General features: G+C 42.4%; 3 protein-coding genes across 5 annotated transcripts; 1 reads left to right on the top strand and 2 right to left on the bottom strand.

Moving 5' to 3' along the window:
• Positions 1–1,644: 1,644 nt before the first annotated feature.
• ido1 (indoleamine 2,3-dioxygenase 1) lies at positions 1,645–6,325 on the bottom strand. 2 transcript variants are annotated; one of them, XM_076164691.1, is made up of 10 exons: positions 6,172–6,325; positions 4,989–5,084; positions 4,788–4,907; positions 4,106–4,224; positions 3,978–3,992; positions 3,790–3,889; positions 3,564–3,681; positions 3,418–3,469; positions 2,916–3,064; positions 1,645–2,827 (listed from the first exon to the last, which is right to left on the bottom strand). In XM_076164691.1, the coding sequence occupies exons 1-10, from the start codon at positions 6,241–6,243 to the stop codon at positions 2,430–2,432; spliced, it is 1,239 nt and encodes a 412-aa protein (XP_076020806.1). In that variant the 5' UTR covers positions 6,244–6,325; the 3' UTR covers positions 1,645–2,429. The 2 variants fall into 2 exon arrangements, with proteins under 2 accessions (XP_076020806.1, XP_076020807.1); XM_076164692.1 differs by having other exon boundaries at positions 4,989–5,080; positions 6,172–6,257.
• A 2,218-nt stretch (positions 6,326–8,543) lies between these two features.
• Positions 8,544–18,415, top strand: rhobtb2a (Rho related BTB domain containing 2a). 2 transcript variants are annotated; one of them, XM_076164689.1, is made up of 10 exons: positions 8,544–8,818; positions 10,754–10,955; positions 11,151–11,254; positions 11,353–11,538; positions 11,630–12,570; positions 12,659–12,777; positions 13,236–13,386; positions 13,509–13,597; positions 14,160–14,265; positions 14,779–18,415. In XM_076164689.1, exons 1-10 carry the CDS (start codon positions 8,769–8,771, stop codon positions 14,982–14,984), a joined length of 2,154 nt encoding a protein of 717 aa, XP_076020804.1. In that variant the 5' UTR covers positions 8,544–8,768; the 3' UTR covers positions 14,985–18,415. The 2 variants fall into 2 exon arrangements, with proteins under 2 accessions (XP_076020804.1, XP_076020805.1); XM_076164690.1 differs by having other exon boundaries at positions 8,544–9,025.
• Positions 18,416–18,661: 246 nt separating this feature from the next.
• Positions 18,662–20,416, bottom strand: LOC143011743 (phospholipase A2-like). The gene is made up of 4 exons (XM_076164732.1): positions 20,281–20,416; positions 19,742–19,895; positions 19,198–19,331; positions 18,662–18,870 (listed from the first exon to the last, which is right to left on the bottom strand). The coding sequence occupies exons 1-4, from the start codon at positions 20,336–20,338 to the stop codon at positions 18,752–18,754; spliced, it is 465 nt and encodes a 154-aa protein (XP_076020847.1). The 5' UTR covers positions 20,339–20,416; the 3' UTR covers positions 18,662–18,751.
• Between the last annotated feature and the right edge of the window lie 2,716 nt (positions 20,417–23,132).

Raw genomic sequence — 23,132 nt, 5'->3', positions numbered from 1 at the left:
AGGTTGTCAGGGAGTCCTCCACAGCCCAGCAGTAAGGAAGGGGATTATTTGCTTTGGCTGTGGGAGAGGGCTCCTTTCAGATCACCATGACATGTGAACACAGTGTTTGTCTTCTTTGCCACCCAACTCTCCCTCCCCTGGGTATGTTCTGTTAACCTCTCACCTTCTCCTCCTGTGCCTTCCTGTCATTTTTTTACTCGCTTTTCTCAGACAATAAATCACCTCTGGGGTGTGCAGTGTACAGTGTGTGAACTTGCACCACATACTTGCACCACATACAAACAAATCGTTTACACGAGTAGATCAATAAAAGCTCAGAATTGCTCAGATATGTGCATTCATTTGGGTTTGGGTTTGTTTTAATGGCAATTATGACAATGCTTGATTTCTGAGCATGCAAGGTGTCATTTCATTCTGTCAAAAGAAAAATATAAAAACAGTTTTCTATTCTTTACACACATGATTGTGATTGTGCTAATGTAAACCGTATCAGAATGTATTAACAACTCAGGTTTGTCAGGATCCCATTGTTTGACTTTTATCATTGTTCTCTTTTTATATATAAAACATAGTCTCAAAGATGTTCCATGCTCATTGTTATGTCATCAGAAGGTCTTCTATGAAAATCTCTGGCAGAAAAAGAGACTCAGATTTAGTTTTTGTCTTATATTAAAAGATGCACTTATCAGTTAGAGGGTGATTACAGCTTCTAATCCTGTGTTTTATATATTTCATTGTCGCAGCAACACCTTGGTTTACTTTTGTATCAATTTAGCCAAGCAAGTGACTGAGTAACACTGAAATCACGACAGGCACCATGTGTAATTTGTACTCCCTCTCTCTCTCTCTCTCTCTCTCTCTCTCTCTCTCTCTCTCTCTCTCTCTCTCTCTCTCTCTCTCTCTCTTCCTCCTATTTGCTCTTTCATTGTTTTTCATGATATCCTGTATATGGGAAGACAGAGGACAAGATACAGTAGATCGCTCAGGTTTGGGAGAATTGGATTGTCATGTCAAATTGCCACATCATCTGTCTTATCTGATCTGGCGAGGCTGTTATCGTAACGAAACACCAGTGGAGACGAGCCAGGAAAGGTGAAGATGATACAGCACAAGCCATTCATGGCACAATCCAGCCCTTCATGTCTCTGGGTTTTCCACACTCTATCAGTCCAGGAAGTGGAGGGGCATGTGAGGGCTGGATGTGGGCTGGAGGATGGCAGGAGTGCTGAGGTAACCACTCTGATAAATGATGCATCTTTCCACTGCATTGTGCATTGTGCTCCGAAATGACTACCTGCAACAAAGAAGCTCCAAAGAATCAAGAAGCAACAAAGGATGGTTATTGTGGTAGGTGTAAAGGTCGAGATCCAGCCATTGTACTTAGATTGCATATTTGTCATTATATACAGTGTATTTCAATTGGTGTGGATATGAACAAATCGCCCAATTTTAATGTATGAAACCAGTTTGTGGCGGTCGATTGATAAGTTCTGAGCAACAAAGATGTGTTGCAATCATATAATTTTGAACATAATCTCCCGACAGCGTGGAATTCAAAGGGTGTTTTTTATAGATTCCAGTTTCATATAGAAGCAATTTCCCCAAAATCCACCTCAGCTGATATGACATCATCAACCCACCATCATCAGTACGCCTGCTAATTTAATCACTTGTCTCAGTTGGTGCGTAGATGTGTAAAATCACCTAAGGAATCTTGTGACCTGCAGGAGAACAGTACAGGCAGTGCTGTTTTACATATGTGTCAGGTTCAGAACTTAGCAATCAATCAATGTAGCAGCCGCCCAAAAACGAGTGTCATCAGTGAACTGAATGTCCACTCAGGTAAAAGCCACTGAGCTGTAAAACCTTAGTCAAACCGAATGCCTCGGTCTGAATTATGACGCTGCCCTTTACTGCCCTTCAATGGTTTCACCTGGTATTGCAGTATTTTGTTTCACTCACTTAAAATCATATCAACAACATACAGTATGTTATACAGTATATCAATTATGTGTACAATATATGTGAGGTTACAGAAGTTTACAAGATGCAACTCCTCTTTGTTCTGTCTTCACTACATTTCTGAATCTGAAAAGTGCTTTCTGATGAGCAAAGGGGTTGAGTAATGACCGTTTTGGTGTCTAATGTCCACAAATCATCTAGAAGCGCTGGCTTGGAATACATATATGATGCGATTTTTACATTCCAGTGTAGATTAAAGATGAAATTAGTGGTTGAATTTAATGGGAGGCAACAGCAGTGATTTGAATTATGGTTTTGGACGAAACGATGGATCTCACTCATGTCTATCAAGTTGAGGTTTGTTTATGGGCACAGAAAAGCTACATGTACAATTACAAATTTGGTAAGTCATCCATTTAATGGTATATAAATTAGTGTAGGCTATGCTCAGCGTCCTCACTGAGAGTTCATGTCAGATTTCCTCCGTCCTTGCTTTTCTCAGACAGGTTGGCGTCTCTTGTTCGGTCTCTCACAGTCTTTAGAAAGCTCATGATCCCCGAGCCACCGGTGCCCGTCTCCTCCAGACCTCTGGGTGCTTTGCTGACAGTGTCACGCTCTGAGAATTGGCCCTTGGTGCGAAGTTGGCGGGCACGGGCAGTAGGCACAATGATGTATCGGCTGACTATGTTGATGTGGTAGCTCCGCAGGGCCACTACTTTTGCGACACAGAGTTGAAATGCCTGGTTCAGCTTCTGGTTGTCTTGTTGCTGGACAAAATCCCTCAGGGACGGTTGCAGCGAGATGTCGTGGATCATTTGCCTGTGTGCTGGTGGCATGTAATCCCTCATGCGGGTTAAAAATGCATCTAAGAGGACAGAATCATGACAGTGACCCCTCTCATTCTGCACCAGCAATGTGAAAACCATTAATAGGGAAAGAAATGGCCCATTTACCGCTTTGTGCTTCATGTTTGACTCCCAAAAGTTGATCAAAGCAGTGGAACATGCTGCTCTGAGCAGCACTCCCTCCTGAATACTCCAGTGGTTCTGTGAGGACCCCTTCGTAAACCAAACCCTTTGGCATGCAGGGGTTGTCTTTCCATCTATTCAAGTATATATAGATTATGAACATACAAACTTGCATTATTACTCAAATTATTTTGACTTGAATTGACATTAATAACCACAACTACTACATGCCTAACCCACAGCCTCCTTTAACTTTGACCCTGAAACCAAGTCTTAATACTGGAAGGAATGGTTAAAGTTATTTTTGTCCCCAGATGGAAGTTGAGTCCCCACATGTGACTGTATAACTACTACAGATTTTTTTACCCACAAAGTAATGAATACATTGCAACAACCACACGTACATGGCAAATACAGGTTTGACTTTCCAAAAGTCATATAACGCCAATGGAAACAAACTGTTTTTGTATAAAAGAGGTTTAAGTACCCAGACAGATAGATCCTCAAAACTCCATAGAAGGCTGATGGCTCCACATACTCTAAAAAAAAGAAGACATTTGCACAAAAATGCTATTTAATAGTAATAAGATGTGTACATCAAAGTAATGCAGCATATTTAAGTCACAATAGTACCGTGCATGAGCTTCAATCTGTCAGTCATTTCCTGTATAGACTGACTGATGTCCTCCAGGCCTTTAGCCACAGCATCAGCCTGACCACACCTGACACCATTGATCACCACTGGAATGCTCTGCAACACATTTACTGTCATCTACTGTACATTTATTTCACATTTGTGCAAACTCATACACACAGGTGCAATTTGTGTGAATGAGGTTGTTTCTGACTAGATGTTTACCCTCAGTGCTGGGGCTGCTGCCAGCTCCACCAGGAGCGTGACCATGAAGAAACCACGGACACTGTCTCCTCCCGGGAAGGTGAAAAGCAGCTCCAGGTTACTGAACAACATAAGTGCAACAGCCTTTGACATGATGGACAAACATCAAAATGCAATGTAATGGGTGAAGGAGTATGGGGGAAACTTACTCCATGTTGAAAGGTCTGGCACGGGAGACGTAAACACCAAGAACAAGATGATCAGGAAAAAAAGAATGGGCAGGTTTTTGCTTGTTTTGGATACAACCAAACCATGTATAGTGGGTAGTGGGCCTCACCGATCTGGGTCCCTCTTCCTCCAGTTTGCCAAAACAAGGTCTGCATGGGTCGCGATTGGGGGGAGTCCCAAGCGTTGTGACACCTCCCACAGTGGAACAGCAAGGTTATGGGGGAGCGTCTGTGAGAGAAATTGTACTCATGCATGAACAATTAACACGTACATATTCTGGTGCAACTCTGACATTCTCCACTTCTGTGTGCTCAGACTAGCTAAACAGACTCTTGTCAGAACTGTTTAATTCCCTTTACTATGTTGTAAGCAACCACTGGAACTGTGAAAATACTGAGAGACCATACACATGCTAATAGTATGTGCAAGGTTATACGAAGATAAGAAGATGTGACACCTCAACTTGGTTCTAAGTGGATAGTCTTGGAAAGTGGGTTCAGTGAGCGTTGGATTAAAGGACATGACTCCAACAAGAGTGTTTCATTGGCATCATAATTTCTCCTACAGAACCAATCTAACAAGATTATGAGCCCCTCCACTGTGGACATCGGTGGAGTCACTGTGGACATCAGTCATCAACTAAGAGAACCGGCAACGTTGGCCTTTGTCCGAACCCAAATCAGTAGTCGGAAAGCTCATATGTTTGAAAGGTGTTGGGTGCTGAATGGAACTGTAGGCAGAGAGGGAATGAAGCATAACAAAGAATTGGACAAATAGAATTACAGAAAGACCTCAACGGGGTCGTTCTCTCCCTCCTGCCAGACGTAGCCCATAGTCATGATGCTGAGGCTGAGGTGGGCCAGCCTCAGTTCCCGGTGTCTCTTCAGAAACTGGCTGCTCAGGAGCGGCATCTGGAAGCAGGGAGCAGGCAAACTGAACAGTGACCTCATAAAGAATGTTAAATATCATTGTAGTTCACTGGACCCACTTACGTTATGAATATGGGAACGCAACATGTGAGAGTCTACAAGCTCTGGGACACGCAGGGCAGCATCCATCCATGGCTGGTAGTACGGTGGAAGCTCTTCCTTGAAAGTTAAGTTAGAAATGAAACATCGGGTGCCATACTGAAGTCTTAACCCTCGTAATGCCCTTGGGGATAAATTGACCCCAAGGACACTACAATACTAAAAAAGATGATAAAATGTGTTTTCTTACATCAAATGGTCTGAAATTTATAGGGGTTGTTTGATACCATGCTCTACATGATTAGAAGAAATTTGGGGTGTTTTATTGAATTTTATAACTCCTTTGCTCCTGGGGTCAAAATGGTCCCGAAGCACAAAGTGGTGTAATGGGGCAAAAAGTCACACCAGACTGCTCTCCAACACATCTATTATCTTGGATGTTTGATGTGTGTGGTGAAGCAATGGTTATTCGATAATAGGACAACAACAGGAGGTATGGACAGCATGCAATGCCAGGTCCATTTTACATGCATTTTTTGGGCCTGCAGAAGCCCAAATCCCTGCCTTACTTTACCTACTTTTATTTAAACAAGCGCTATTGGCCCTAAATTCTAAAATTTGGACTGGAGTTAGACTAAAGGTGTTACACGAAAATTATTGAAAATGTATACTTTATGCTTCAAATAAACAAATAACACAATTTGGGGTCAACTTGACCCCAGAGGGCCTTATGTGTATGTAAGACGGGAGGGCATTACAAGGGTTAAGTCCAGGCCTACGATTAAACATTAAAAATGTTGTTAATGTGTGACAAAGTTAAATTTCAAATATTTGCTTACTCTTTTGTATTTTGTTTAAATCCATTCAATAATGTTTAATTCATAAATTGATTAATTATTTAATAAAAAATAATAATCAGCAGGAACCAGTTCCGTTTCATGACTGCCAAATAATAAAGAGATATTAATTTAATGACAAAAAAGGTAGTTTTAAAGGTAAAAATCCATCAATAAATACTATGAAACAAGTGTATGCATAAGAGTCGTCACACCACCAACAGAGATCAATGCACAGAGAAAAATCTGCTATACTTACAATGATTAACAGTTGTTATCATATACAAACAACTAAATCTGAGTCATTAATTACAGCAATGTAAGATTTGTTCAAATAAAATATTAAGCATGATGTATAAAGCTTCACCTACCAGAGGTTCGGGAAGGAGGAATCCCAGCTCCTCTGAGACGTGGTAAGAGTCCAGTGAGAGAGGAGATGCCATAGAGAAAACAAAGCAAACAAAGCCCCCACACTGCAGCCGCTCTATCTGACTACCAGACCGTTGGATGTAAGAATGTATATATATGAACTTTGACTCGCTTCTGCAAATGCTATTGCGTCATTGGGGGAAAAAAATCATTTACTAGTCACGTCTACACTGTTAAGGTCAATTACACAAATTCAGAAACTGAAAAAAGTATGTATAGATATATATGAATAGACTGAAACTCCCACTTGAAGTCTTAGTTTGTGTTTATTTTTTTTGGTCACATACTGAAGTGAATCCGTGGGATCGATTCAGGATTTGGTTCAGCTTGAGACACGATGGCGACATCGTGACTTTTGATATGAACAACAACAACTGGTATGACGCTGATTACACTGAGCACAACCACACACCTTTGCAAGGCACAAACAGTTTTAACACAGCTCAACTTTCATGTCTATTAGCTCTTTGTAAAGTTATTCCACAACATGGTTTTGCTGTAAGTGTATAATCGAACAGCGAATTTACTTTGAAAACCCCTAATGCATTTTGGTACAACCTTGTGCCAAAAGTCCAGTAACCCTTCCATTATTTTGTTCACTAGTAACTAGGGTTACAATCAGACTGTCAGCAACATCTAGTGGAGCAGAATGAACATTGCAGAATTCCATCAGGCAACTGAGAATTAGCAATTTATCATCCTGATGTAATGTTGTCATTGAGGCATCCAGAGAGGAATGAGTGAGAAGTTAATGATCTATTATTCCAGAAGGCAAAAGGTTAACATGCTGCATTAACCTTTCACACGATTCATTCACTTAAATATGCTTATATCACTCAGATGAGGTCAGTCATATGGCCTAAAGTGCAAATGTCATTCAACTGTATCTCTCTCTGTTGAGTCATTTATTTTTAGGTCTTAGCCTCTAAGTCTCTCTCTCTCACACACACACACACACACACACACACACACACAGATAAATGGGCTAGCATATCAGTATAAACATAAATCAGCCAGTGCTATAGGTCATAACTTACTGAGTAAAAATTAACATGTGGTCTATTGTTGCTTTAGGGCTGAACACCAACAAATGTTTCATTCAAAGTAACAACTTTGTTTTTTGTCGGCTTCCCGCCATCCTTGCACCATGGCTTTCTGTACCTATGAGTGGTAAGTAGCTGTTACAAAGTGAATTCACAAACTAGCACTTGTGGGCCTCAAAAAGCATCACTACACAGTGTTGTAATTATGTTTAGTAATTAATATGTATTCATTTATGTTGCCTAACCTTCCCTGATGGTAAGCACTATTTCTTTGCTTACTACATTACACAGACTGTTCAGTAACGTCCTTGTGCGCTTTTTGAAGTTTACTTATCACAATGAACACAAGTGCTGAACAATGAGCAAACATGCTGCTGACAAGAGCCACTGCTGCTTGTGTCAACACTATCCATGCCAAGAGATGAGCCATTCCTGAACTCATTAACGCTGTGCAAATAACCTCCTTTGAAACACACCAATCTAAGAAGATGCTAACTCACTAGCTTGTTCAATATTATCACCTTGTTATGTAACCTCGATTGACCTCTGGAGCCAAATAAATCAGTCTTAGCTAGAACGCCTCAATCAGTTATCATAAAAGTCAGTTAACTCACAAAACAGTGTGGGGTCAACCAGTTCCACATTACTGTATTTGTAATTGCCACTCACCTAACAGCAGCACTCTGCAGTTTAAGTAGTAGGCTGGAAATCTGGTGTGTGGGTGAAACGTCACCTGCTGCACCCTCACACTCCTGTGAGCCAGGACATGAGACATGAGTGACAACTGAGGTGTAGCTTCCCTTTGTGCCAAATGGTGGGACTATTTTGTGATTTTCCCAAATCAGATTCTTTCAGTAGGAGGTGCTACAGATAAACATATATTACTACATGTGTGGCTTCAATTAGTATTTCAACAAGTTATACAAAATGAAAGTTCTTGGAAGTTGTATACACAATGAGATCCGTGCCACGAAATGTACATGTCCATCACACCTGGATGAAAAATGACATTATTATTATATTTACACACAAACGAATTAAATATTTATTTAACATAGGGGGCACACACACGCACGCACACACACATAGGGACATAAACATGTTGAACTGTTCAAAAGTTAAATCCCAAAGTAGCCTCTAATAAAAGAATGAGCCTGTGTGGTGGGCGGGGTGAGGAGGCGGCCTATCCGCGCTGCCGGATGAGATTTATGCGACTTTAAAGTGGATCAGTGTTTTGTAATGAATGGGCTTTTTTTTGGTCCTATTATTAGCCGCGGAGGCCTTCCAGTAAGGTGACTGGCGGCTCCATGACGGTCCGGGCTGCAGCTCTGCGCCGAGCCGACACGCTTCACGCCCGCAGCGTCCGCGTCCCGCGCGTCCAGTCCGCGATCCCCGCCGACCCGGACGACTTGTCCCCCACCGTTTTCCGACCGTCGCTCACTTCGCCTCGAAGATGAAGCTCAATACGCGCTGCCTTCAGGTGCCAGACGCCTCCGATGGAGCCCTGCTCGCCCCGTTTACCGATGCAGCACTTCCTCATGTTGCGGTAAGAGGAGCACGACGCGTTTCCTGCGATGGAATCTATGAAACGGCTTTGATTTCCTCGCCGCTGCTTGTTTTTTGGTGATACGAACGCGGACCCGGATAAACAGGCTCGGTGGTCGGTGACGGAGTGTTACATAACGCCTGATGCAGCAGCTGAGCCTCTGGACTCGAGTGGCGGCGGAGGGACTGTTCGGTCTCGGTCCTTCTGGTAGGCTATTTGATCTGCACTATTCTGTCATCTTTGGCTCCGGCTGTAACTGCTAACATGTCGGCGATGTGTCTGTGAGCTTAGCGTGGATGCGAATAGACCCCCGGACATATCAGAATAAGGTGAATTAATTCGGGCATTGCGCAGTGTGGACATGCAGGGAAGGGCAGACGAATGAGTAATATGAGGCTGTGCATGTATAGGAGTCATACACGCCCTGCCTAAGGTCATACTGCTGCTTGGCTTAAGATGCTCTGATGGAGAGAAAGCAGATTGTCAGTGAAATACAAATCGGAACCATAAACCCCGTTTAGTCCATTGTTAATATCCTGTTAAGCAAGTATCCATGTATGACTCATGGGCGATGCTCTCTGCTTCGAGGTCCTCAAGAGACCTTGGATGAGGGGCCATGAGGAGCTCACCTTCATCTTTGTTTCCCATGCAGTGTACAGTGTAGGTTACACAATATGTGGTGTACTTTAGGAAGGCATTGTGAAGAGGTGACTGCACTGGGCTCCGGAGCCCCCCGTGGGTCCTGCAGGGATTGGGAGGGGGGACATCAGGAGTAGCCTAGTTTATCATCTCATTCATAAGACTTTGGCACTACTGGAGGATCGAAAATATGAATGACTTGTACGTTTGGAGGTTTCATTCATCCTCAGTGTCCCAGCGTGAACAAAGGAGCGAGATGTGGGGACAAAAGTTTTATCAAATGCCTGCGCGGGGCTGAACATGAATGAAGATTGGGTTTGAGATTGGGTCGAGCTTGATAGGAAGAAGTTTAGGAGCCCTGCAGAGCCGATATTCTGTATAACCTGATGTGTTATGGTGGCAAATGTTAAATTTAAGATATATAGACAACCACACCAGCAAAACATTACCATAGCACTTCGTAGTGGTAAGAGTAATTGTAGTAGTATTGCAAGCTAAATCTGTTAAAAAGTATAAATATTACTGGGCCTGTGATATGTTTAGGATGCTCTCATATACTGTAGACTGTAGCAGACAGACACGAAGGCTCCAGTTCCCTTGGAAACCAGTTTGGGTACCTAAGCCTCCATTTTCAAGAGATGAAGTATAATAGTCTGTTTACATATTCCCTCCATTTCCCATTTTCAGCCTTTACTGTATTTGTGGATTTCACTTTTCCATTACTGACTCATGAATATTGGATCTGTGATGATTAAAGGTAAGTCCAGTCAGGGTTGTAATGAGGTAACCGTAAATTCTGTCATATATAAAAGGTATATTTGGCTTTTAGATGGTTGATATGATTCCAGGTGTCTCCACTCTGCAGATGATTTTGCTTTGAATTCTTTCTTTTGATCACGAATTTAAATGTTATTTGTCACTTTTATGTCGCCTCTTTATTCCTTCTTTCTATTTCATGGGATAGCCGGTGTGAGCAGTGCTTGTCTGTACCTTTTGTTTACGTGGTTATAAATCCTCCTCTTTGTCCAAGCTTGACTCTTTAAATCCGTTTCTATATCTGGAACGAGGACAGGAAACTTCTGAATGGGCACAGGCGAGTCACAAGACTGCTCATTGATAGCTCTGCAGGCAGAATGAGCAATGCAGATGAGGAGTAGTCACACGGTCTGATTACCATATTGATCCATGTTCCCGTACTGTGCCAAGTGAATAGTTTAGGGTTGCAGGGTGCCGCTGCAGTTTTGTGCAAGCAGCTATTTGGCTGAAGCTTATCTGTGCTCCTTTGTGCTTCTTCAGGTCACAGCTGATAGATTCTGATATGGACTATGAGAGGCCAAACGTTGAAACTATCAAGTGCGTGGTGGTGGGAGACAATGCCGTTGGAAAGACCCGCCTTATCTGCGCCCGGGCCTGCAATGCCACGCTGACTCAGTACCAATTACTTGCTACACACGTGCCGACAGTCTGGGCAATCGACCAGTACAGAGTATGCCAGGAGGTAAGCATGCATGCCTTACTGAAGAGTTGTGCATGTTTTGTGAAGAAATGTGTTTGAGGATGACATAAACTAAATCTGTGCATGAATCTGAAAGCTGTTTATCGCGTGTAGTTACAGAGACTGGCACATCCAGACATTATTCAAGTTTAATTCTGTATTGATTTTGGTAAATATTTGTTAATGTGATATGTTTAGGTGCTGGAACGCTCCAGGGATGTGGTAGATGATGTCAGTGTGTCCCTTCGCCTCTGGGATACTTTTGGAGATCATCACAAGGACCGGCGTTTTGCATATGGCAGGCAAGATACTACAGACTGAATTTCACTGTTGTCCAGAAACACTCCTCCTCCTCCAGTGCCGCTTAAATTACGAGAATGTGCCTCTGTTCTCCGTTCAGGTCCGACGTGGTGGTGCTGTGCTTTTCCATCGCCAACCCCAACTCTCTGTACCACGTGAAGACCATGTGGTATCCTGAGATCAAGCACTTCTGCCCCCGTGCTCCTGTCATCTTGGTGGGCTGTCAGCTTGACCTTCGCTACGCTGACTTGGAGGCGGTGAACCGTGCACGAAGGCCTTTAGCCAGGTACCAAGCTTTATGTTTGGACACAAAGATATTTTTTGTTATTTACTCTTTCATGGCTCCATGAACTTTTATCCATTTTCCTATTTTTCAGACCTATTAAGTCAAATGAGATTCTTCCTCCAGAAAAGGGTCGTGAGGTGGCCAAGGAGCTGGGTGTGCCATATTTTGAGACCAGTGTTGTCGCTCAGTTTGGTGTCAAGGATGTCTTTGATAACGCCATCCGAGCCGCGCTCATCTCCCGCCGCCACCTGCAGTTTTGGAAGTCTCACCTCAGAAACGTGCAGAGGCCTCTCCTCCAGGCGCCCTTCCTGCCACCCAAACCTCCCCCACCTATCATCACTGTGCCTCCTCCCCCGACGACCACAGAGGAGCATCCGGTTGGCCTGCTGGAGGACCCGCACTGTGCCGACGTCATCCTGGTCCTGCAGGAGCGACAGAAAATCTTTGCACACAAGATATACTTGGCGACATCCTCTTCAAAGTTCTATGACCTCTTTATTATGGACACCCAATCTGAGGAGACTGAGAGGCCCCTGCGCGGCCCTCTCTCCGGGCGAGAGCTGCTGATGCGCGCTGCCAGCTTTGACGTGTGTGAGAGCAGCGATGACGGAGACCGGGCCAACCTGCGGGCCTGCACGAGCGACGGAACCTTAAAGGACTCTGAGGGTGGCCGACGGGGCAGACTGCTTTCCTCATGGAGCCGAGCCTTCGTCAGCATACAGGAGGAGCTGGTGGACAACCCGGTCACATACAGCCCCAGGCCCATGACTGTTGTGCACATGGACCAGTCCATGCAGCTGGGTCCTTTTCGAGCAGTGCTGCGCTACCTGTACACCGGTCAGCTTGACGAGAACGAAAAGGAGTTAATGCACATTGCACACATTGCTGAGCTGCTGGAGGTCTTTGACCTGCGGATGATGGTGGCAAACATACTGAACAATGAAGCCTTCATGAACCAGGAAATCACCAAAGCCTTCCACGTACGCCGCACAAACAGAGTCAAAGAGTGCTTGGCCAAAGGCACCTTCTCTGGTGTGTAGATATCATTTTTCCTCATTGTATTGATTTGTTCTGTAATAGAGATCCAGTTGCGATAATAATTCCATCTTTGGTACTTCAGATGTAGTGTTCAAGCTGGATGATGGAACGATCATGGCCCATAAGCCCTTGCTCATCTCCAGTTGTGACTGGATGGCAGCTATGTTTGGGGGACCTTTTGTGGAGAGCTGCACCAAAGAGGTAAGACAGCCTGGGATACAGACCAAAGTCCAGAGCAGGTCAGCCAAGAGTTAACTGCTGAAATGTAAAACTGTGCCATTTGAAAAATTAATTGTGTAAATGTGTATAGCATAGGAGCTGGCAGAGATCAATAAATGTACTCTATTGTGTTGCAAAACCATGCGGTCGGTTTACAAAGTACAATTTAATTACGGATTAACAATCTGTTGTAATTATATCATAATTATATACAATTATTCCTACCCTTTGTGATTCTAATACAGCTGTCTTAGCAACTCTGCTGGAAAATGTTCTTTCATTTTACTGTCACATCACAATATAACAACAAAAAATGCAAAACAGATGAAATGCTGTTTGTCGGGTCAGAACTCGCCCTTGTGTGAAATGCTATAGTCAGCACAGGCTCGGTCCCATAAGTGATGACTCGCCGCGCTGTGTCACGTGTTCTCGTTTCTAAGGTGCTGTTTCCCAACACGACTCGCAGCTGTATGAGGGCTGTGCTAGAATATCTCTACACGGGCCGCTTTTGTTCGCGACCTGACCTGGATGCAATGGAGCTCATTGTTCTTGCCAATCGTCTTTGCCTCCCCCACCTGGTTGCCCTTACAGGTGAGATGTTCTCTGTAGTTGTCACCCCTTTCTCTGTGAAATGGTCAGGATTGCGTCACGTGAATCCTTCACATGTTTTCGAGCCTCAGTTAGTTACCCTAATTTTTTTTTCTTCCTCTCAGAACTCTACACAGTGACGGTGTTTACGGAGGCAGCGATGATGGGGACTGACATTGACGGAGATGTTCTGGTGTATTTGGATATGGCTCAGGTAGTGTTACCTGTCAGTCGTGACAAAGGGTTTATTTATGAGAGAATTTCTCTCTTAAAGATCAGTTGATGAAACACAAAAAGCACACTTTGAAGGGTACAATTCAATTAATTGGAGAGTTAATTACCAAAGAATGAGCCCTTGTACCCTGGCTTATTACAGTGTCCATCACACTCAGCTACAGTGCTTAAGGTTCAGCTGTACTTCATCACTTTCAGCTTCCACCGTGTCAGCTACAATAATGCTTAAATGCTTGAACTCTTCAACGCTTGAACTTTTAGCACAGCTGCATCTAGATGAACCTGAGTAATTACAGCAGCTGATTTTAATAAATATTGAGTCAAACCTATAACACCCGAGTACAGCTTGGACGGAGAGGCTTAGAGTAAAGTTAACGCAGAGCTGAGCCTGAGATTAGTTTAAATGGTCACTGTGTTCCGATGAACCGATGAGATTTCTGAGCAACTTTGCCTCTTTTTTATTTTTCGCAGTAAGAAAACATCAAAGCATCACCACTTCTCACAAATTAAAAAATGACAAATTGCTGTTGTACCTTTTACAGTTCCACGGTGCCCAGCAGCTCACTGGCTGGTGCCTTCACCACATCTGTACTAATTACAACAGTGTGTGTCGCAAGTTCCCCCGAGACATGAAGGCCAAGTCTACAGGTAACACAGGTTATGTGGTCGAACCACTGGAAACACTGGAAATGTAACCGCGATGTGGCTCCGAAACCTCCCGGGCGCTCACGGTACTCAAAGCACAAGGCTGATTTGTGTTTGAAACGTCCTTAATAGGCTTTAAGGAAGTCAACCTATATTAAACCTTAAAACGCAGATTAAGGTCACTGTGTGCGCTCCACCTCAAGGAGCCTCCTACTTAGTATCACAAGTCACTGTGTTGTATAATCAAGGACTTGTAAAGTTAGATGTTTTTCTTTATGAGCACCATTAACCTTTATGGTGATATGAACTGATTATGAAAGGTTTTATATGTAGGATATCCTTTGTATACTACCACAGGAATACTATGAGTGTACAGTCGCTGTCTGTGGCGCTGGTCACCATGGCAACGTAAACAATGTGACACATGCATGCATAAAAACATATCAATTAATCAATCAATCATGAAAATCTTACACAGGTTGGTCCAAGTTTCTAACACTGCGTATTCTGATGCAGAGAACCAGGAATACTTTGAGAAGCACCGCTGGCCTCCGGTGTGGTTCCTGAAGGAGGACGACCACTACCAAAGAGCACGCAAGGAGCGTGACAAGGAAGACTACCTGTACCAGAGACGGCAATGCAAGCGCAAGTGGCTTTTCTGGAACCTCCCCTCCTCCCCCTCCTCGAACTCTCCTTCCTCCGGTTCATCTGCCATCATCTGACGCAGTGGTAAGGCCGGCGCTGCTGCACGCCATGCAGCAGACAAAAGCACTGCTGGCTAGGTAAGCCCAATTATTCAGGCACACCAGTTCCTCCCGCCGTCTGTCCGCCTCTGCAGTCCCACACTATTCCTTCAGGTGTGCACGGTTAAAGTTAACAGCTTTGCTTGTTGGAGTTTGATGTCGGTGTGCTGTATCCAAACCTCAGTGATTCAAACCTTACTGACAAATGGCACAGTATAACTGGCGCAAATAACAACAACTCACTGATTGTTATATGTTTCACTACCTGAGTTACATTTTTTTAAATAGAACTCTGCTGGCACAGAACTATGATCATATTTATCATCAGTTAACCTGAACTAACTACTAAGTGCTGCTTATCAGCTGCAATGACCAGCAATCCAACACAGAACACAAGTCTCAGAGATTTAACACTTTGCCCTTAAGTGTTTGTACTATCTATGAATCTGTACAGCATGATCTCATCAACAGAATAATCGGTACGCCAGAATGGTACCAGAAATCCAAGGTTTAAGTCAGTGACATGAACCATTATGATTAGCAAATGACATCTCTGTATGCATTCATTGATACTGGCATGGTTTGTAGAGTCATTCTGTTCTTGGATGTTTGTGTGCAGCTTGCAGTCTGGACACATTCAGCGTTTATGTATTGTTGTGATTTGTGGCCTCATGTCACAAAAGGGCTTTAGTTCAGTGTCCCGCGACACAACAGATCCCCAAATCAAGAAAATCTCTATTTTCTGTCAAATGCCAGCAACAGCAAACCAGATGATTTTTGTTAGTATTCCACATGTGATGCCTGATGGGACTCGTCTTATTAGCACATGTATATCCTGACTCGTTTGGAATTACAATGAATGTTTCAATCAGCTTGAACAGTGTTCTCCAGGAAAGTAACATCATGTCTCTGATGCATCTCAGAACTGATAGCAGCCTTTACAGAGCAGGAGTGAGCGCTCGTCCCCTCTGCGTCAGGCTTCATACGGTTGTCACTGGTGGGATTTTGGCCTTTACAGAGTCATTACAGTGATCATAGCGCCCCTCCCCATTGACTGCAGCTGGCTATGTAAGACTTGTACATGCAGGAGGCCTCCTCATGCCTGTGTGAAGTCATCCATCTTATTCTACACACCTCCAGCCCTTTCTGGACTCCACAAGAACCTCCAGTCGTAGCATTGTGGTGAAAGACTCTTAACTAAGTATGTTGTCCTGACACATGCTGCGGACACGTTCAGAAGGACCGGAGAGGCCACAAGATGATGACATGTAAAGTGTTTCACAACATTTTTTAAGAGGCTAAGAGGAAAAAAGTCTCTTCTCAATTTGTTTTGCACATTTCACTGAATATTCTGATTATTATTATCTGCTTATATACTTGATTGAAAGATGGACTACAGCATTGTTTTGATTTCGAAGCATGGTGCTCAGTGAAGATGGTAGTATTGTAAATTGTACTATATATCAAATAGACTGCAAGTAATTTGCGACACTCTTGCGTGCAGTTACCTTATATTGTGCACTGCAGGCAGTGAGCACATTAGTACAGTATTACTGAGTAATACATACACTGAATATTGACTTGACTTATCTGACTTGCATTTAGTTACTGTGCAGCTACACACTGTTGTTGACAAATAGCTGAATATTCAATGTGTTGGCCTCCAGTTACACCTACTACACTATATACAGTATACATGCAACCTACAGGTGGGTCAGATTAACAGCTGACTTATAGTACAATTGGAACTCGTTTGTATAGAGAAAATGAGTTTTCATGTTACACTCATTAGACAAACCATTGTTATCGAAGGTAAATAGAGTTTGCAGCACATGTTTAAGAAATGCTTGCTTCAGTCCTGCATAACATTGGCTAGACCTTATTTTCCAATTTTATCTTAGTTTCCTAAGAACAAAAAAAAAGATGAAGTGGTTTGAATCGATTCAAATTGAGTCAAAACCAACTTCTTATTCGTACTAAGTCCTAAACTAATAAGTACTCTGCATGATCGGGGCTCACTGATACAAAGATGTAGATGTAAGATGTAGGATATAGATAAGAGGTTGTGGTGGTGCCAGTGATCTAAGCAGCAGCTTTAAATTGTACTCAATCATGTTACATTAATCTTTCTCACCTTTCATTAATGAAATATAGGAAATGTCACAGCTGTTCTCATCTTTTTGCACACATAGTAAGAAATAAAGCAGAGGGACGAACCTACAGGAGCGTCATTCTCTTTCAGACACCTGTGAATGATGAATGTTTTGTTTCATCAGATCATTGACTAATAAATAATGTCCAGTTTTTCTACGATGCACTATTTATTATTGTAATGGTTTTACTGCAGGAGGTTCTAATGGCTTATTTGCCTGTGTAGTGTCTCATTCAGTCCTCAGTGTTGCATTGCATTTTTTTGTGAACCTTCTGCTGATGTTCTCCATCACGGACACCTCATGCCTTAATGTACAGTGCTGTGTATAGTACTGAATGTAAAGTAGTATTACTGTGGTTACTTGTTTGTTTGCTGTATGTTAAGTTACCATGGCACTCTAAGATGTTTATGTGTTTGTAAGTGTTGCTATTCTGTAAGTCATTGGCGTGTGATTTTGGGAGCCCTGTGAGTGTGCTGTGACTTGTCTGGATGCTGCTTAGGTTTTACTTCCTTTAGCCGTAAATACAAAGCGTATAATGATTCTGATCATTAGACTAACATAACAACATTATCCATCAAAATTAATGCAGGGATTTCAAATTAGCCTCATCAATTCAAAATTTGCTTTATATATAAATAAGCTCCAATTTTGGAGTTGGCAGAATTGGGCCATTACAAGTTAGATTGTAACAAAAAAAATGTATATAAACATTGTGTGGTGACTCGTGATTCAAACATAGCATAGTGATCAATCCAGGCTATCGCATAGTTCAACATAGATCCTGTTTTTGTACTATGCATATAGAAACTTGCACTGCTTTGTAGCACCACGTGATTCTGTTCCGATTGCATTAGATGATATAGCAACATTGTTAGATCAATAGACAACATCAGGTAAAACGATTAGATCATAAATGACAAAGACGTCGTCACTGAGGCCCTTTTCCGTATGTGTGGGTGCTAATTTCACCGCTGCAGAGAAGCACAAACCAAAGGGAGCTTTAGCAGCACCAGGAATATATACATATATGCTGCACAATCACTACTGCATAGATTAAGAGGCCTTGTTCAGAAATGGTTGATTATGAAATTTAGAAAATGAAAAGTGTTCTCAGTGTTTAAAGCCTAGATGACGTTTTCCCTTGACATCGGCTGTTTTCGTTCTCGAGAGCTGTTTTTATTGTTTAAGAGCTGTAAATCTGAGATTCTGTAGCATGTGTTCTTGAAAATGTGTACATAATGTTTAATAAATAAACAAAAGAAGCAACACGTAGTTTGCGCCTGGTGTCGTGTTTTCTTAAGGCAGCAGGCTTCACCTGCATCATGGGAGCACCGAGACACAATAAGCCCCCTCTCACAAACACACACACACACACACACAAGTCAGAAACAACCCGATTGCAAAGTTAAGAGTGTTAGGCTCTGCGGCTGAAAGTTGCTTCATGATCTGAGTCAACATTGCAAACAGATTTCATGGGAAATGAAACAATAATCATGCAAACCATGTTATTTGCTCTGCTTTATTGATTTTGTGTGTTTATATGTGTTTAATGTGGCCCCTATGGCCGACTGTCATGCATCTTCCTGCATGAGATTACTTGCAGCTAGAACTGGGAATGTTACGGTGATCAATGATATAAGGTGCCTTCTCGAAACACATGGCAGCTTTCCTGTCACACTCACAGATGAACATCCCACATGCGCTGTTGTCATCTGAAAGACAAAGACAGAAGAGAGCAACATGACACAAGGAAAACAACAGAGAGGAGATGACACACAGTTAAGCCCTGTGATAGACAGGTGACCTGCCTCAGGACCGGCTCCAGACCCCATGGTCAGGTATAGAGAATGGATGGATGGATGCAAGGATTGAGCTAGTTATCTAAAATATTGTATTTTCTGTCAATATAGATAAGATCCACACAGCACACACAATCATCATTTGGCTTCTCAATGTGTTCAAGAACATTCCAGGCTGGGTCGACGGCTGAAACAATGTGGGACAGTTCATTGTAGGACTCCTTGTTGTTGATCACTCACCCAGACAGGTAACAGCTCTGTTGGTCTTGTCACATTTGTAGTTGTAGTTCTTTATGTATGGACTGTCGAAAAATGGCCTACAGTCAGGATTCTTCTTGGCATCACCATAGCATCCGTCATGGACCTGACAGCATCTGCAATATGCACAAAACACAAAGAAGCTTATTAATTCAGGGTTGGGTTCAGATGACTCAAGGTGATTTATGCTAACATCTTATAAAAACAATGGGCTTGGCACACATCTAGTAGACTGAGAGCTAGATCTAGTTTTAATCAGTTCAAAACTTTGTAAAAACTGTCGCTATTCTCCTGCAGTAGCCAGGCCTCACCGGGAGGCTATAACGTACAGGAGGCTCACGCCATCCTGACGTCATCACTATTACCAAGCATTTCACATTACAATTACATTACAAGGAAATGCACCCTTTCAAAACTGGGGTCTGTTTTCGATGATGCCTCATGAAGGATCCAGCTTGTAAAGCACACTGTAGATCAGAAAGGAAAATGAAACAATCAGTCTATATTTCCATTGACAGTTCCTTACCTGTCGAGCTCATCAACAGGTGTTCCAGACCCTCCATAACCGCAGTAGCAGCCATAGTTGGCGTAATCTAGCAGCGGCCTGCTCTTAGGTATGTTGCAGAGGATAATTTTCCTGAAATTAAGCAGCGAATTGACCTCATCCTCGATGGCTTTACCTGTGCGACACAAATGAGACATTACGGTTATTTAGCAGACGCTTTTATCCAAAGCCACTTACATTACATTACCACCCATTACAGAGGGGGGAGCAGTTGGGGGTTAGGTGCCTTGCTCAGGGGCACCTTGGGACTCAAACTCGGACCGGCGACTCTCCGGTTCCCAAGCGGAAGCCCTACCAACGGAGCTACTGCCTCCCCAGACAGGGGAGTCATGTTCACCAAACACATAATAGGCAGAGATAAATAAAGTTGACTTGACATTCATCATAAAAAAATATGACTTTGGTTGCTTCTCTCGAATGCACGTTGTCGTGAGAGAGATGCAGCCAGGTAGAATTCCTGTAAAAGTAGGTGAATCAAAATGAAGTGAAAGCTGACTCACCGGAGTGTGACGAGGTGAAGCAGAAGAGCAAGATGAGAAGAGAGCGAGACGGCGTCATCTTGGTGCTGAAGATGTGCAGGACACCAAAGGCTTATATGGAGTCATGACCTTAAGAGGGCGGAGCTTCTTGACCAGCCTCCAACTGTCACCTCCAGGTGCAGCAAGAATTCTGTGGAACTTTGGTGTTTTATAGACACACCTGTGTCCTGTGTTCAGAGTAATGAGGAGGACAAATAATAAACGTACATATTTGTTGATGAAGAGTTCATACATCCGCCTCCTAGACCAAGAATAAATAGTGCCAGAACTGAGAGTATTTGACTAAGGAGCACCTCATACTGCATAACAATCTGGTCTCAAGCGAGTCTCACATCAATGAAACCACTTCATAAGCTCTACAAACAGATTTAAAGTTTAATAGTTAAAGAGCAAACAATAATTGATCATGAACTACCACAACACATCCGAACAAGATATGATCACAGTGCAGGGTCCAAGTCATAGACCTACATGACATCAACATTAGCTGACTTGGTAATGAGGTCATCCACAGTGACTGTTCAAGTTGGAATTCATTTAGAATTTGAAAATATACAGAGATTGATTTTTTCATATAAACAGAGAATTGTTAACTTTAACGCCGTTTTCTTTTCTTTCTTTTTCAATAAAGGCTGATGTCTGATGTGTACAGAGAGAAACAACTCCAATATGCATATTCTTATTCCAGGATATGTTACTTTTCAAAATAATCGTAATAATTGTATCCTTACTGTTGTTAGTATTATATATCATGATGATTATTTATATGACTTTTCTGGGTGGTAGGCTCTCTATGCATTGCCTGAACAGGTTTTCCTTTCACCATCCATGTGAATCTTTTTCATATAGCTAAAGAGACAAACACTTCAGCCAATGTTCTGTTAGTGTTTCCATGGAACTTTCGTGTGTGTTAATTACACATCTGTCTGAAGCCAAATAAAGCAGAGGTGTGTCCTATGTGCAGGCATCTGCTGTGTGAGGTGAACGTGTCGGACCGGAGCTGCCTCCTGCATACATGGAGACTCCGGAGCCGCTCTGATTCAGATTCTCCGGTATAATCACCACCTGCACGAAGTCAGAAAGAGTATGCGGAACCTGTGTTGAAGTGCCATTAGGCAGCACAGACACAGTTGGAGCTGCATATATTCGTATTTGTAGAAACCATGCAGTAATAAATAGTGTAAATATTAGACAGTGTACTTTCTGGTGACATTAGATACACATTTCTTGTAATATCGTTGTGTGTATTATCTGTATGTCTTTAAAACACTCAGTAGCTTGTAATATGACCATAGGCTGGATATTTTAACGGGGGTTTTGAGTGACGTCTCTGCCAGATTAAAAAGCGCGTACCTCCGCCAAAACCGAGTAATCGTCCGATTATGACTGATGGCATTGAACAGGTTATAGAATAGATCCCAATCACCATCGCTCCAATTACATACAACAAGTGTATGGTTGTAAAATCATAGAAAAATGTACAGTGAACCATGAAGTTTTGGCGCCACTATCAGGTCGATTGACTTTTCATTTTTTGCACACGTAGTGAGTACACACGTCCATCAAGTTTGGTTATGTAAGACTTATTTGTTCACTCGGCTTTGCCAGTCAATTCAGCAAATAAATAAGAAACATTTAAGTGCAAAGAATAAAATATTATATTCAATAGTCACCCTACCTGAAAATAATCTACATGTAGAAAATGGACTGTAGCAAAGTCACTAATCACATGATATGTTAATGTTACTGTGCTGTTGACTGAGTTCTCTGTACTGTCTGTTCCTTTTTAGTGAAATATCTGAATGCTTACACTGGAATCGTGATGCTGCGCTTCCCTAAAAGTTGTTACAAGCTCCTCTGGTCTGCATTACCTTTTATATTGAAAATCAGTTGCAGAAGATTCCATGTTTTCTGAACTGTTTGCATATAGGAGGTAAGGGAAACATGAGCTGAATCAAGCCTTCAGAATTGTCATTGTTCAATTAGATTTTTTTGGCGCATTGTTAATTTCAGAAGAGTTTGTCTACAACAGTTATCTTTTGTTAATTTCTATGCATTTTCTTCTACTGACGGCCTCTTTCTCCTGTGCTCCTTCAACTACTGATCCCAATATGTAATAAGTTAGTTGTTTGGTGACTGTTAACCATGAACAAACACAAAAAAAATGTATATAAACATTGTGTGGTGACTCGTGATTCAAACATAGCATAGTGATCAATCCAGGCTATCGCATAGTTCAACATAGATCCTGTTTTTGTACTATGCATATAGAAATGTTGACTTTCAAACTACAAACTTGCACTGCTTTGTAGCACCACGTGATTCTGTTCCGATTGCATTAGATGATATAGCAACATTCTTAGATCAATAGACAACATCAGGTAAAACGATTAGATCATAAATGACAAAGACGTCGTCACTGAGGCCCTTTTCCGTATGTGTGGGTGCTAATTTCACCGCTGCAGAGAAGCACAAACCAAAGGGAGCTTTAGCAGCACCAGGAATATATACATATATGCTGCACAATCACTACTGCATAGATTAAGAGGCCTTGTTCAGAAATGGTTGATTATGTAATTTAGAAAATGAAAAGTGTTCTCAGTGTTTAAAGCCTAGATGACGTTTTCCCTTGACATCGGCTGTTTTCGTTCTCGAGAGCTGTTTTTATTGTTTAAGAGCTGTAAATCTGAGATTCTGTAGCATGTGTTCTTGAAAATGTGTACATAATGTTTAATAAATAAACAAAAGAAGCAACACGTAGTTTGCGCCTGGTGTCGTGTTTTCTTAAGGCAGCAGGCTTCACCTGCATCATG

The sequence above is a fragment of the Genypterus blacodes genome, unplaced genomic scaffold (genome assembly GCF_046128005.1).
Source record: "Genypterus blacodes isolate CSIRO-AG114 ecotype Tasmania unplaced genomic scaffold, CSIRO-AGI_Gbla_v1 ptg000138l_1, whole genome shotgun sequence".
In the NCBI taxonomy this organism is placed as follows: domain Eukaryota; kingdom Metazoa; phylum Chordata; class Actinopteri; order Ophidiiformes; family Ophidiidae; genus Genypterus; species Genypterus blacodes.
Note: the sequence above shows the minus strand (reverse complement) of the source record. Positions and strands in the feature narration are given on the sequence as shown.

Coding starts and splice junctions, on each gene's coding strand:
- ido1 (XM_076164691.1), bottom strand. CDS start 6,243: ATGGCATCTCCTCTCTCACTGGACTCTTACCACGTCTCAGAGGAGCTG. Junction 3,470..3,563: donor CAGATTGAAGCTCATGCACG/GTACTATTGTGA, acceptor TCTTTTTTTTAG/AGTATGTGGAGCCATCAGCC. Junction 2,828..2,915: donor CAAACATGAAGCACAAAGCG/GTAAATGGGCCA, acceptor CTGTCCTCTTAG/ATGCATTTTTAACCCGCATG.
- rhobtb2a (XM_076164689.1), top strand. CDS start 8,769: ATGGAGCCCTGCTCGCCCCGTTTACCGATGCAGCACTTCCTCATGTTG. Junction 8,819..10,753: donor CAGCACTTCCTCATGTTGCG/GTAAGAGGAGCA, acceptor GTGCTTCTTCAG/GTCACAGCTGATAGATTCTG. Junction 12,571..12,658: donor GGCCAAAGGCACCTTCTCTG/GTGTGTAGATAT, acceptor TTGGTACTTCAG/ATGTAGTGTTCAAGCTGGAT.
- LOC143011743 (XM_076164732.1), bottom strand. CDS start 20,338: ATGACGCCGTCTCGCTCTCTTCTCATCTTGCTCTTCTGCTTCACCTCG. Junction 19,332..19,741: donor CCTGTTGATGAGCTCGACAG/GTAAGGAACTGT, acceptor TGCATATTGCAG/ATGCTGTCAGGTCCATGACG. Junction 18,871..19,197: donor CAGAGCTGTTACCTGTCTGG/GTGAGTGATCAA, acceptor TTTGTCTTTCAG/ATGACAACAGCGCATGTGGG.